The 13,666-nt window shown below is 31.2% G+C and overlaps 2 protein-coding genes across 3 annotated transcripts in view; one reads left to right on the top strand and one right to left on the bottom strand.

Annotated features, from left to right (window-relative positions):
• The window catches only part of LOC118202111 (calcium-binding protein E63-1-like), a 710,926-nt gene that overhangs the window by 370,049 nt on the left and 327,211 nt on the right, over window positions 1-13,666 (top strand). The gene's annotated exons all lie outside the window — the stretch shown is intronic.
• On the bottom strand, window positions 1,663-13,615 carry LOC118194917 (uncharacterized). The gene is made up of 5 exons (XM_035366128.2): window positions 13,455-13,615; window positions 8,828-8,885; window positions 6,970-7,154; window positions 4,182-4,349; window positions 1,663-2,328 (listed from the first exon to the last, which is right to left on the bottom strand). Exons 1-5 carry the CDS (start codon window positions 13,584-13,586, stop codon window positions 2,104-2,106), a joined length of 768 nt encoding a protein of 255 aa, XP_035222019.1. The 5' UTR covers window positions 13,587-13,615; the 3' UTR covers window positions 1,663-2,103.

The raw sequence follows: 13,666 nt of genomic DNA, 5'->3' as shown, positions 1-13,666 counted from the left end.
TAATTTGTTTCTTCTTTTTAGGCGGAATAGATATGATTCGGACACCCCACAAATATTAAACTTGTTCATTTCCTATATTTTGATTATATTTCAGATTTTTGATGTAAACGAATTCTATGCCTTTAAACATTTATCTAAGAATTGGTTATAGAGTGAATTAGGCTTTTCAAAATATAAAGCACAAAAATTCAGGATGCGTTCACAGATTCATACTTCAGAACTGATAGGCAGCCATGCTACCACTTACATCACGAAGGCGGAAATTATTTATATTCTACCCCATTTCAAAGGCGACTAAGGAGGAAGGAGATGCACTCACCTTATTCACTTGGTGACCTATTATTAACCACTTTATTTTTAGTCGATGCCACTTCCTAGAGTATATTATATATTTTTGGGGTCATGAAACAGGAGAAAATTAACTGTGCTTTACCTGGAATTGAAATTCCTAATCTTTCGACTGCCAACTACCATTTACATCACGAAGACACTCAGAAGTTCATGAGCATTGTTTCTTGTTCCTCAGTTCACTGTATTAAATTCCGGCTTTACGATAAGAAACTTCATTGTATTGGAAAACTTCATCTGTGGTGGAAAAGACAGAAATTATACAAGAGTGTAACTGGTCACATATTCCGCAGTTTTTGTTCTGCAAGAACGACAACTGGTGTGTTCTGCAAGAACGACAGGATTCTAGAGAAGCAGTAACGCCTATCAGAACCTCGTCCTAAGTATAATAACTCCGTCATCGACCAGTTTGTCTTGCAGTACATCTGTCAATTAACTCGCTTGGATGACAGCATCCATATTGCAATTATGCCATGATATTGAAGAAGTCGTTATTTATTTGACTGGGCAACTCCTTTTCATTACTGTATAATCCAATTACAATATTTACGGGTCCATTGCATTCATAAGTGTCTCAGAAGTACATGATCGGGATTCTGCTCTGAGAGGTCCCGTATCTAAAAAAGTACGAAAATTTGTGGGTTCAGGTACGATAATATATACTTGGACCTGCATTTTATTCAATTGTGAGCAATGTCACGGTCTGCTAGCTATCTGCCTTTACCAAACGGGACAGTTTCCCAATGTCCTCATTCAGTGATCAAGCGTCGACTTCCAACATTTCGGCATCTACTATCAACGTCACATATCTTCTGTTACATTTCCTAAGTACTCAAGACGGCACCTCGCGAACATCCGACGAACTGTTTCGGAGACAAACGACCCAAGCTTCAGGGTCAGCACAATCTGGCCTTATAATAAAGTCGCTTAAATCAACAGCCTTCGTCATTCACTACACAAACAGGTAGCAAATATAATGATATTTCAAAATCCTCGGCAGCCATTCCCATATTATCGTATGCCTGATAGTCATTCCATCAAACGCATTCTTGCTGATCAGTGTCAATACGCTCTTCATTTCAAACATTTTTGTTAGAATACAACAAGAAAGAAAATAATTTAGATCAGACGTTCTTCAGTATTTTGGATTGAGTTGAAATAACGAACAAAAAAACGTGAGAAGAAAACTTCAGGTTCATCATGAATTATCTACCAGTTAAGGGTCTCACATAGGAAACACTTCTAAAAAATTGCTTAAATTATTTTCACAATATACCGAACGATTCATTTATTTCAATTATTTCTTGCATGGAATTGATTTTTCAAATCATTTTTTATTGCACAAAATAATTGAAAGAAAAGTATATTATTAATTATTACACAGAAACATTTGGGTGCATTTAAAATTTCTTTAAAAAGCATAGAAATTTAAAACACCTAAATTTTAAATAATTGCTAGATAATTATTCATGATATTGTAATGATTAGAGTTTTGCATAGACAGTACAACGTGATTCATAAAGTAAAAGACTATTCGAGAACTAGATTTTGACAAATGAGAATCTGAAAACTCAATCGAAATTTTTGTTACGCTTATTTCTAAGCTGCTTAATAAAAATAGTTATCTAATTCAAAATGTTGCTTATATATTAGGGGTTAAAAAGTTATAATTTTAGTATGTTAATGCATAGAAATGTATGGTGGACTCAAGGAAGTCTTTAATGCTGGTAGTGTTTATCGCTGACTTGTAAATTCTCAGAACGGATATCCGTTTCCAAATCGGTCCATATACAATCCTTGATGCGTGTCGTTTAGTTTTGGAAGAGTTTGGAACATAGTAGAAATACTTTCTTCCACTGTAATTTCACCTCTTTCAGAGCCCATGTCAGTTTTTACCCATCCAGGGCACATCATGACAACTAGAATGCCTTTATCTTTTACATTGGCTGCGAAACAGCGCATGGCCATGTTCAAACCAGCCTATAGAAATTACACAAAAAAATTAATGTAAATATTTTACAGAGTTAAACATTTAATAAAAATATTTATTTCATAGAGGCAATCACAGTTGCGTATTTCATTAAATCTTTAAATAATATTTAGTAAAAGAAAAATACTTTTTCAAAAAATTATGCAAATTTAAAATAATAGAAGAATTTCCTAATTTTTAGTACATAGTTATATAAAATATATGAATATTATAACATATGCATGTATTATATTGTTACGAATTTTGTATTTAAAAAGCTAATGTTAGTTCAATTATAAATTAAATGGTTTTATTTCTCTCGCAGTGCAGCGCGTGATATTGTTACGAATTTTGTATTTAAAAAGCTAATGTTAGTTCAATTATAAATTAAATGGTTTTATTTCTCTCGCAGTGTAGCGCGTGACGAATATTAAAAGAAAGCTAAGCCGGAAAATTGAAAATACAAGAGCGCGTGCATTAAATAAATAAATATCTCTTTTTGATTTCGAGAAAGTACTAGAAAATTCTAGCGCGTGATTTTTAAAATCTTATAAAAGGAGGAAAACATCTCTTCGTGGAGTTGCTTAGTTTGTTGTTGTTTAGAAAACTGCTCTTGTTGATTGTAGCGAATTCGCGAATTAACTTTCTTTAGCTGTTTTTGAATTACGTTCTATTGGACATTTGATTAGTTAAAAGATAACTACTGTGAGATATTTTAATACTGCTTGATAATTTGAGAAAATTTAAGCATTTTTATTGTGATAATAATAAATTTTTGTTCATTTTTCATCGGACTTGTGCATTCATTTCATAACGAACCCGTACGCACGCAACAATATTATAATATATGAATATTAATCATTAACATGTTGTATGCATATAAATAGATGGAGGTTGCTTGTATAGGAAAGCGTACATACGTAAAAATTCAAAGCTGTTCTTCAATTAATTAATAGATTAATCGGCCAATGCTTGAGACATAGATTCGTCCTGTTATGCAATGTTATCTGTTTAATACATCCCAGTACACTGAATCGGGTGTTTTGTAATTGGTGATGTGTGAAATATCGTAATTATTAAGAAATTAAATGATGAATAGATTTTTGGCGATAATCTTGTACCTCGTTTGAAAATCTTCGAATGTCATTGACGTTTTCCATAATTTTAGAACAGATGGCGAGCAAAAGGATATCACATTCTCCATACATTTAAAAATTCAGAAAACAACAATAGCGATAAAAACAAGCTATTGTACGTTACTCGTATTTGTATCATATCAAGGTTATTAGTGGTATTAAATTTCAACTTTTAAATCGATAGGTCTTGGGCATTATTACACAACTAGACTTATATCCAAATATCATTGTTCGAAGTTCGAATGAAATATTAATATCTTTCCAAGTATAAGTTTTATCTCTCCGCGTTCACTGTAATTACCAAATCCTTTACCAACATATTTCTGCCTATTTTTCGACTTCAGTAATCAGCTTACCAAAGTGAAAACACTGAAAAACACAACTTCGCTTAAAGTTAATGTTCTCAAATGATAGGATCTGCAATCCCGTCGAAGGTATTAACAAACGCTGAGAGACGTGAACTGAAGTGAAAAATTCTTATTTTGAAGATGGATTTAAATAATTGTAATAACTCTTAAACCTTAAATTTTATGCAATGAATCCCAGAACAATTCGATTCCATTGCTCACATGAAACCAAATTCCAGATTTAAACTATTCAGCAACTTCTGGCTATTTTCTGTTCTATCTTCGACACTTTGGAAGCCTAAAAATGCTTTGAAACGAACAAAAATTTATCTTTCTTCTAAATTATAATTACATTAAGAAGTAATTTATAATACAACTGACCTTGCTGATTTTGTATCCTGGTACTGCCAGGTCTTGAACAAATTCCTTTCCGGCTCTAGTGATGCTGCCAGCCATGGAAGTTATGTTAAGGACCATTGCTCTGTTTACACTCATTCCAGAACTACTATCTCTATGTTCCGCAGCTTTTAGAAGAGTAGGATACAAGTCCTGCGAATAAAGGAAATACATAAATACATAACGTAGGAAATACAAATTTGCTTTCATAAAGTGTTAAGATTTTAGAAAGAGAAGGCGGCGGTTCTGATAATATATCTTCAAAAGTAATAGATGAAACTTTAGAAATCATTTGATAATAATACACTGGAATTACGTGCAACTCAGTCCTTTTTTACAATAAAAAATGTTTTAAATGCCACTGAAAAAATTATATATATGTAATAAATTTAGGATGCGTGGGAAAGAAGACACCAGTTATATTTTAGTAATGACCGGGATGGTTATAGATGTTGCCAGAATATAGATAAGATGCGTAGTAGAAGAATGGAACCTGGAGAAAAACGTAGCTGTAAATTCACTACATAAATTTTATTTCTGACGAATAATATTTTTGGACATATACTGCGTTGGTTTACATATCACAATGAATGCGACAATCACCCCACAATTTATCATATTTCGAGATAATGGATGAAACGAACAACTAAGCAACGCACGTTAGCACAGCGAGAGGAAGGCAGGCAAGAGAGAGTGGGCGTTTCAGCAAAAAGTATTTATAGAGCTGGCTTTTTTGTTTAAATTCTGGACAACGACCGGACAAGAGCTTACCGCATTGCAGGGTTAATAAGATGACCTAATGCGAATTAGGTTTCCAGATGACACACTTTAGATTCCAGAAGGAGTTGTAGACAAATTAAAATGAGTAGCAGACGTGGCGTTGATTCAACATAGTTTTATTTCCTAGCAAGCCTTGATACGCATAAATAGGTTCGCACATAATCTTTATGGGTGGGCTATGCACCTCTACAATTTTATATAGCTTGCATGTTTATAGACAAAGAACGAGGTGAAGCAGCAGCTGTTGCGTGTCTTAGAAAGCAGTGAGCGAAGCAGGAAAAGGAGCCGCGCGTGTTAGTAGCAGTGATATTTAAAGACAAAACTTTCTTTAATGTGATTATATAGGATACTATCTACTACATTACAGAACTACTTAAGCATGTAGGATTAATTTTGAAAGACGCAGTGCATAAAAATTTATTATATATAATTTAAAACACAAAGGAGAGATATTCAAATTAAGATGGGGAATAAAAAAGACTATTGAAAAATTAAAATTAATCATTTTCTTCCATATCGTATCCTACACATTCCCCCCAAAATTATTCATCAAAATATAAAATTATGTGTTGAATCTACAGCTATGTTTGACTTCATTCTTCTGCTACGCTTTCTATCTCTATGCCAGCAACATTAATAACCATCGAGCCATGATGTCTTCGCTCCCACGCGTCCTAAAATACTACATATATATATCAGCATGCAAGTATTAAATATCAAAGGTCAATTTAGATTAAGAATAAGTAATAGAACATTTCTGAAACATAATATTTAACATTACAAAAAATTTTCTATTGTAGCAGATTCTCTTTCCTGCCAGTTTTCTCTCTGCAGTAATCAGTGAATAATAATCTCATATCTCCTTTATTATATTTTTAACGCTACAGTGTGTTCATAACTAGCATTTTCGTTGCATTTTAAACCTTCAAAATCATAATTTAGAAGCAACTTGACAAATATGTTTCGTTCATCAAAATACAGTAGTATTAGGGAAAGTATTATTTTAGTTTTTCTAATGTGTTTAATTAAAAATTTTAACACTATGGATACTCAGTACAGAAATACGTAGCAAAGCAAGTAGTAATATACTGTAAAATACTATTAAGGTCTTTGAAAATCTTAAACTTGTAACCATAAGTGTAACGTAAAATTTTCATTTAATAATTTTTAAGTTTCAAATCATTTTTCCTTAAAAATGATGACAGACCATTTTTTGCGCTTATTTTCTACAGGTAATTTTTTTAAATTTAACTGAATTCATAAATAAGAAAATTTTTGCTTACACATACTTCATGTAAATGACAAAAATGTTTAAAGCGCTTTGAGAGAACTTCCTAAAAACCTAAGAATTTTCCACCTTAGCATTTGATTGTTTCTTAATTTAAAAAAAAAATAGTTTTTTATAAATGTAAAAGCGTTATTTTCTATGTTTAGTCTTAAAATATTTTGAAAATGTATAATTCTGCGTCAAGTAACTATAGCTGTCCTATACTTAAGCACTGTCTCGAAATGTTTTTGGTCTAGCTGCATTTGTAGGGGATTATAAATCCTCAGATCTACGTTTCGGCGCTTTTCAGAGTAAATTCAGTACTTCCAACTTGTACAGATAGAACGCGGTACTATTATATCCGCATCAGAACTTAACCATAGCAGATATCTTTAACGCATTAATTAAGGTATTGCTGTGATTTTCTCATAACCGTACGCATAAGTCTTAGAGTAGCTATCAATATAAAATACTTATAAATATTTATAAACCGAATATGGTCGAGTATAAATAAGCAATTCAAAATTTTATGCGGACCAAAATTAGATGCAGTCTAAACCGGCTACTGTTCAAACACACAATATATTATTAAATACTGGTAGAACTCTATTTTCAATTCTAATATACAACTTAAATTTTCTGATGCATGAAACATAATATAAATTAGACCAGACACTTTTATCCATTTCCAAGAAATTAAAGAGAATAAAATTTTCATAGCATTACTTGAAAAATCATTATAGGCCCCACTGTATTGACGTTGAAGTGTTTCAGTAAGTTATCTGTTGTTACGTTAGGAAAAGGCTGCACTTCTGCTACTCCGGCATTGTTAATGAGAAGATTAAGTCCATCTTCTCCTACATGGTCTTCCACAATTTTTCGAGCAGCTCCCATTTCCAGTTTCGTGACATCTGAAAAATTATGTGATAAGGCTTACACGAATTACCTTTCCATTATTTCATTTTTATTGTAAAGGACTCGTAAGCGTAAGGCAGATCCATATGAACAAAGTTACGTAAGGGGGGAGGAATTCCACTAAGAACGCAACTTTTGAAATGCTTGCCATTTCTATTCTAATAGGTTGGAAGTTGTGAAAGTTATACGATTTTCACCTATTGTCTTTGTGGTTAGTTGTGGGGTGAAAAACAATTTCATCAAGAAGATAATGTTCAGTAGCGTGGGCACTTTCTGTTAAACGGCTTTGTGAGTAAAGAGGATTGCAGGATTTGCGATGCCATCTTCGAAGAAGTGCAGCCCAATTACATCCTGATCCCAAATGCCACAGCACACAGTGATTCGTTGTGGATGTAAAGACTTCTCCATAATTACACTAGGGTTTTACGATCCCCAAATGCTGCATTTGTGGTGTTTGTTCACGAAGCCGTTCAACAGAAAGTGCGCCTCTTCACTAAACATTATTTTCTTCATGAAATTGTTGTCCACTCCACTTCTAATTACTTAGACAATAGATTAAAATCGTGTAACGTTCAGTGCTTTCAACTTACTAGAACAGAAATGGCGGGCATTTCAAAAGTTGCGTTCCTTTGGGGACATCTTTTATTTTCCCCGAGTATCGAAGAAGGATTTCGCAAATGTTAACAAATTAAACAATTTAAATCATAATAATCCATAATTGTTAAAAACTACATAATTTTTTAAATCCATGATTTTTTTAACTTTTTTCAAACATGAAAGTCCTTTTCGGTACTCGTTTGTTTTGTTAAATTGTAAAGATTTCGCTTTAGCTTTATTTTCGTCTACCTAATCTTGTCTGCCTAGGCTAATTATTACCGCCATGCAATAAATTTATATAATATCTTCATATACTGATTACATTATTATCAGTGTTTGAAGATAATATATTATACTATACGGGGAAAATTTAAAATTAAAATTACTCTTAAGTTTTATGATAAAGTAAGATGCAAATTGCTAAAAAGATTTTTTTAATATTTTTGAAAAAGTTTGATTAGTTGAAAGAACGAAAATATTTTATAACTGAAAATTCAAATATTATTCATATTATAATTGTTCATATATTAACCCTTCAGATCTCATATTTAGTGCTTCACATCGACTTCCCAGGGGGTAATAATTTAAATTTAATGAACGAAATATGAATTCAGGTCCACTGAATTTATATTTCGTTCCGCTTGATCTTTTGCGTAAAATTACTAAAAGAAAAAGAATAAAGGAATAAAAACTAGTTTGTACATTATTTACACGCAGTCCCAAAATATCAAGCAATTACCCCGACATGAAAATAACTCTCAACAACCAAAACAAAATTTTTACAGTACATAATAAAAATTAAAATTACTAAATGGAAAAATGCAAACAAAACCTAATTTGAAACCTAGTTTTAAACACCTGATTTTACTGTGAACCTACAACAGTCAATTAATATGTAAAAATATATTAATTGACTGATTAATATATGAATACGTACATATATATATGTATATATGTGAATTTAAAATGCATGCTTTAATAAATTTAAAATGCATGCATTGTCTTTTATAATCTCAACTGCCTGAAATAAATACTACATACAAAAAATGTTTTAATGCACCTATTAACTCACCCATTTGGATTAAAACTACTTCCGTATTCTTCGAAGAGCTTTTAATGTCTTTCAGAGCCTGTAAAAAAACATTCATTGTGAAAGGGTTTACGCAAAGTACAGTAGTTTTCAATTTTATGTACAAATACGCTTACTTTTCTCATTCTTTAGCATTTTTCTGAGAGCTCTAAGTGTCAAATTTTGCCTGTAAATTTTAAGAGCAATTATCTTATCCTTCTTATTTAATTATTACAAAATATTTTAAGCAAGTTTCCGAGAAAAGGGATTATAAGCTTCTTTTTTCCCCTTCAGTATTGATTGAAGGCATATACTTTCATTTAAAAAGCTTTTTGAAATAAAGTTTTATGAGAATTGTTCCATGCACAGAGTTTCAGTTTTATGTGTAAAACGGCTTTAAAGAAATAAAACCCAACTTTAAAAAAAAAAAAAAAAAAAAAAAAAAAAGTGCCTAACAAAAACTTTCAATCAGCAAAATATTCATTATGCTTTAATTAATTAAAATAACAAAATTTCGGACTTCAATTATAAAACTGCTTTAAGACATCTCAGTAAATAGTTTTAGAAAGGATGCTAAAATTTTAAAAGCTGTCTTACCGACGTTTTACCCAAGTCGGGACCATTAATCGTTTTAAAAGAAAATGTGTGTAGAAATGCACTTGCTTACTTCTGCAGATTCGTACATTTCATTCAGCGAAATGTATTAGAGTAAATTTCATGCATATTTGCTGCTGTGTGATATCTTCGGTTTGCGATCCATTGGATTTTATCTGTTTCGTATTATTATGTAATTATTTGTATTTATTCATTATTTTTTGTTTGTTTTATCTATTATCGTTTTGTGTTCGTTTAATGTATATTTCTTACAAATTTTTAATTTATTAAGAATAATTTACTACTCTGTAGTTGGCAGTACTTGAAATTTTGTGTAAGAGAAAGTTGGAAATCTGTAAAACAGAATTGAAGAGACAGACTGTTTGAATATACTGGCTCTTGCTAACAGACTGTTGTCCACCATGTTGATGAAATGTGTGATTTCTTACTAATTTGGGAATAATTTTGAGTATTTCTCATCAATTTGGGAATAATTTTCAAGAAAACGTATTTTCAAATCTAGTACTGAATGTTACAAAGATTCTTTGTTTCCTTTCGTCCAACGCTAAAGTATATAAATTATGCATAGAGGTAAATATAGTGTAATTAGTGTGTAGAGTTTAAAAGTATAAATAAGGAGAGGCTATATTAAGGAGAAAATTAAGAGGAGAGGCTAGGAGAAAACAAATAAGGTCTCAGCTTTAGCTTAAATGTAGTCTCTGTTTTCATAATTTTGGTATCTTTTGAAGGAAAGTTTGTGATTAGATTTCGCTAAACATAACACAACAAATTACAAAATTCCGTTACAGTTTTAAAACATTTCTTTGTATCACTCTTATGCTGTTGGTTCTGCTACATTTGAAATAGTTATATTAAAATTACAGAAAGCTATTCGAAGAGTACGAATGCAGTGTTTGTCATTGCGTTATACTCATAATTATACGGCCACTTCAATTTATCATTTATGAAGCGGCATCTTCTTTATCATTGAAGAAATAATTAATACTGCTCTTAGTTTGCTTCAGTTACCAGTAACATAAGTTTAATAAATTATGTTTGTTCTTATTTGAAATATTTATTTGCATTTCGCTATTTAGTTTAAAGTATTTATCTAGCAGAAATTATTTTAGTGTAGGTGTCGGCAACCTTTTCTGAATGCGGGTCAAAATCAATCAAAATGTGTGTATTAAGAAGACGTTTAGCATTAGTAATATTTTCTTTTTAGAGCGGGCTTACTTTGTGAATAATAAGATAAATTTTGTTGAGAAAATAACTGCAATACGCTTTAAACAAAAAATATAAAACAAGCATCATTAACTGAATGAATTTTTCTATTCGATACCAGTGGCTGCTTTGATGCTGAACTTGTGACGTCAGTTTTAGTCAAATCTGGCTTGTAGCTGATCTTTTTTAAACAAATACAAACATCTGAATTTTCGGTCGTTAAGCTGCTTCTGTTCTTACTTAAAATAAATTCCATCATATGTGAAAATTTTGCACGTATTTATAAGTTGAATCAAATGCTGCAAAAGGGCAAAGCCAGATTTTTTTTGGAATCATGCGTTATGGATCGGCGTTGCCAAACTTTTGTTTTGAAATTATGTTACAGTTTTTATTTTTAATAAATCAAGTAAAAAAGTGTCGGAGTTATTGCTTAATTTCGTTTTTTTAATAATTCTTCTTATACTCGTTCCATATTTATGTTTCATAATTCATTTTTATTTATTTTACTTTATTTTCGGAACTCGATTAGGTCATTTGAAATTATGAAATGGATCATCGGTGACCCGCTGGTTATAGGTTGCTGATGCGTTCTTTAGTGTGTATCTATTTGAAATGTAAATAGTTTATAAGTCCCTGAAGTAAGGATTTTTCACGTGAAAGTTCATTGAGGATGCAGAATACCGCATATGTTTCTCCCATTCTGAAAACAGTATTTTGCAATTACAGATGCATTTATTCGTATGGTTTACATTTCCTTACATAATTTTACAGAATATTTATTTCAATTATTTCATTAAAGTTTTCAACTAATAACGGGAGAAAATAGCTTCACAGCTAAATAAATTTTCCATGCATTTTTTTTAAACATTAAACTGCATTCGCATCTAGATGAAACTTTCAGTGTTCAAAACTTTTATTTATGAATTATTCTCGAGCCTTTAATGTACTGAAAATAAATCCTGTATAGTAATTTTTTATTTGCAAGTTTCAAATTGCAGTCATATACATCATGGAAAACACAATATTACAAGAAGGAAAATGCATGTATAGGCAGAAGTGCTTAAATCAGAGATTCCCAACCTTTTTCTTCCAGTGACCCCTTTTAAAAAAAATGGCCTTCGTTATCGACATCCTTACATTTTTCTGTATAATATATAGCATACAACATGCTTATCATACAAATAACTGCACATAAATAACTTAAAGATAACAATTAGACTAAGAATATGAGCAAAAGTTTAAAAAATATGGTTTATTAGATTTTTGTTTTATTATTAGCTGAAAAGGGCAATTTACCCAGGAGGGCTATTAATTTCATTTTGGCATTTTGCGTTGGTTCACTATAAACGGTGTTTCACTTTTCAGATTGTTGCCAGCAAATATTAGAGCCCTGCATTATATTTAAAAAAATAAAATAATGAACAATCTGCATGAATGTATGTATGTTTCTTGCACTTGTTGTGAAAAAACAGCGGAACCTAGAGACATCGAATTCCGAATAACGTAGACATCTACTCGAATATGGGCATCTGGAAACCCAATTTTGGAATTTGTTTAATTATCTATTTCGTATTTTGTAAAACCTCAGCGAATTTTTTATTAACAAACTCATCGATTTCAAAGCAAGCAATGGGAACAATGTAGAGGAGGAAAAAATAATATTTATATCCAGTATGCGAGATTGTGTATCGGAAATTCTAAAGATATGCTCTTTTTAAATTATTTTGTGATACTGCTGTTGAATTGAATTTTATGGTTTAAGTGCGAAGAACATGATATTTAATAAATAAAGGTAACACACAAAACGTTAAAAAAAAGTCCTTTTGGGCGTAATATAGAAACTGAAATATTTCAGTTTTTTTTCCCGTTTTATTGTTACTTTTTAGCTTACAAATATAAACAAGTTTTCAGAAAAAAAAAAAAAAAAAATCAGGTTCTAATTGCACAAACTTTCGATTTTTATTGCTGTGATAGCTACTCTTTTTCGTGTATTGATGAAAGTTTTTAATATTTGGCATAAAATTGCTTAATTTATTTCTTAAATCACCTCGTTCAAAATTATTCATGTTGAATATTATTGACTTGACTAAAGCTTGTTCGAAGAAGGGAACGTCAATAATGTTGGTTCAGTAACAATTTTTATTTTAATATATTTCTTACAGATGACTTTTAAATTTCACTGCTATTGCTAATCCATGTGTTTTTAATGAGATTTGTGCTTAAACATACTCCTTCAGTGCAATCATCTCTCTTTGGACCATTTTAACAAGATTAAATTTGTCGCAGTTGCTGTTCCGTATATTTATTTTGTAACATTTCTTCCTTATTTCGTGATACCACTTTATATATAAATAAATAGTTCTTAGTTTTATTTATAAAAGTTTCTTAATCAACTACCTGTGCATATTCGACAGTCGATCATCACTGACCTCCTTCAAAATTCCTTGCTCCACCCCCAAAAGGTGAATACAAACCCCGTTGGGAACACCTAATGTTGAGTCTCGGTGAGATGCTATTTTTTATTTATTAGTGAGCTCATTCGTTTATTTAAATTAGAAAAAATATATTTTGAAATGCAAACGAGAATTAACTATTTATACAGTTAATATATGCCAATTTGAATTTTTAAAGGTACTGTAAAACGGGCTTAACATATTCCATTTCAAAAATTCCTCAAGGCATATTCTAACAAATAAACTATAATTTTTTAGCAAAAGCTGCATAACCACAATATGCATTAAGAAATGAGCAACAGAAAATATTCGCGAACTAAGCATGTAAGCTTTATTCTACATGCGATGGACAAACATACCTGAATTGTGTCTGGATTCCTGTAGGTAGCAAAAACATAACGCGGAGGATTTGGAAGAGCCACCAGTTGCCTCACGAATTCCAGACCAATGCCCCTATTGGCCCCCGTAACAAACACACTTTTCACTTCCATTTTCTCCCGCTTTGAGCCTCAATGATTTCCTTGTTAGCCTCTTAGCTATTTATTATTACGAGCTACTGATAAAGAAATCT

This window comes from Stegodyphus dumicola, chromosome 8, assembly GCF_044657685.1.
Source record: "Stegodyphus dumicola isolate Sdum_Otavi_A_Nest chromosome 8, ASM4465768v1".
Lineage (NCBI taxonomy): Eukaryota > Metazoa > Arthropoda > Arachnida > Araneae > Eresidae > Stegodyphus > Stegodyphus dumicola.
The sequence above is the reverse complement of the archived record's forward strand: the minus strand, read 5'-3'. Positions and strand labels throughout refer to the sequence as shown.

Coding starts and splice junctions, on each gene's coding strand:
- LOC118194917 (XM_035366128.2), bottom strand. CDS start 13,586: ATGGAAGTGAAAAGTGTGTTTGTTACGGGGGCCAATAGGGGCATTGGT. Junction 8,886..13,454: donor GGAATCCAGACACAATTCAG/GTATGTTTGTCC, acceptor GTTTTTTTACAG/GCTCTGAAAGACATTAAAAG. Junction 7,155..8,827: donor AGTAGTTTTAATCCAAATGG/GTGAGTTAATAG, acceptor ATAATTTTTCAG/ATGTCACGAAACTGGAAATG.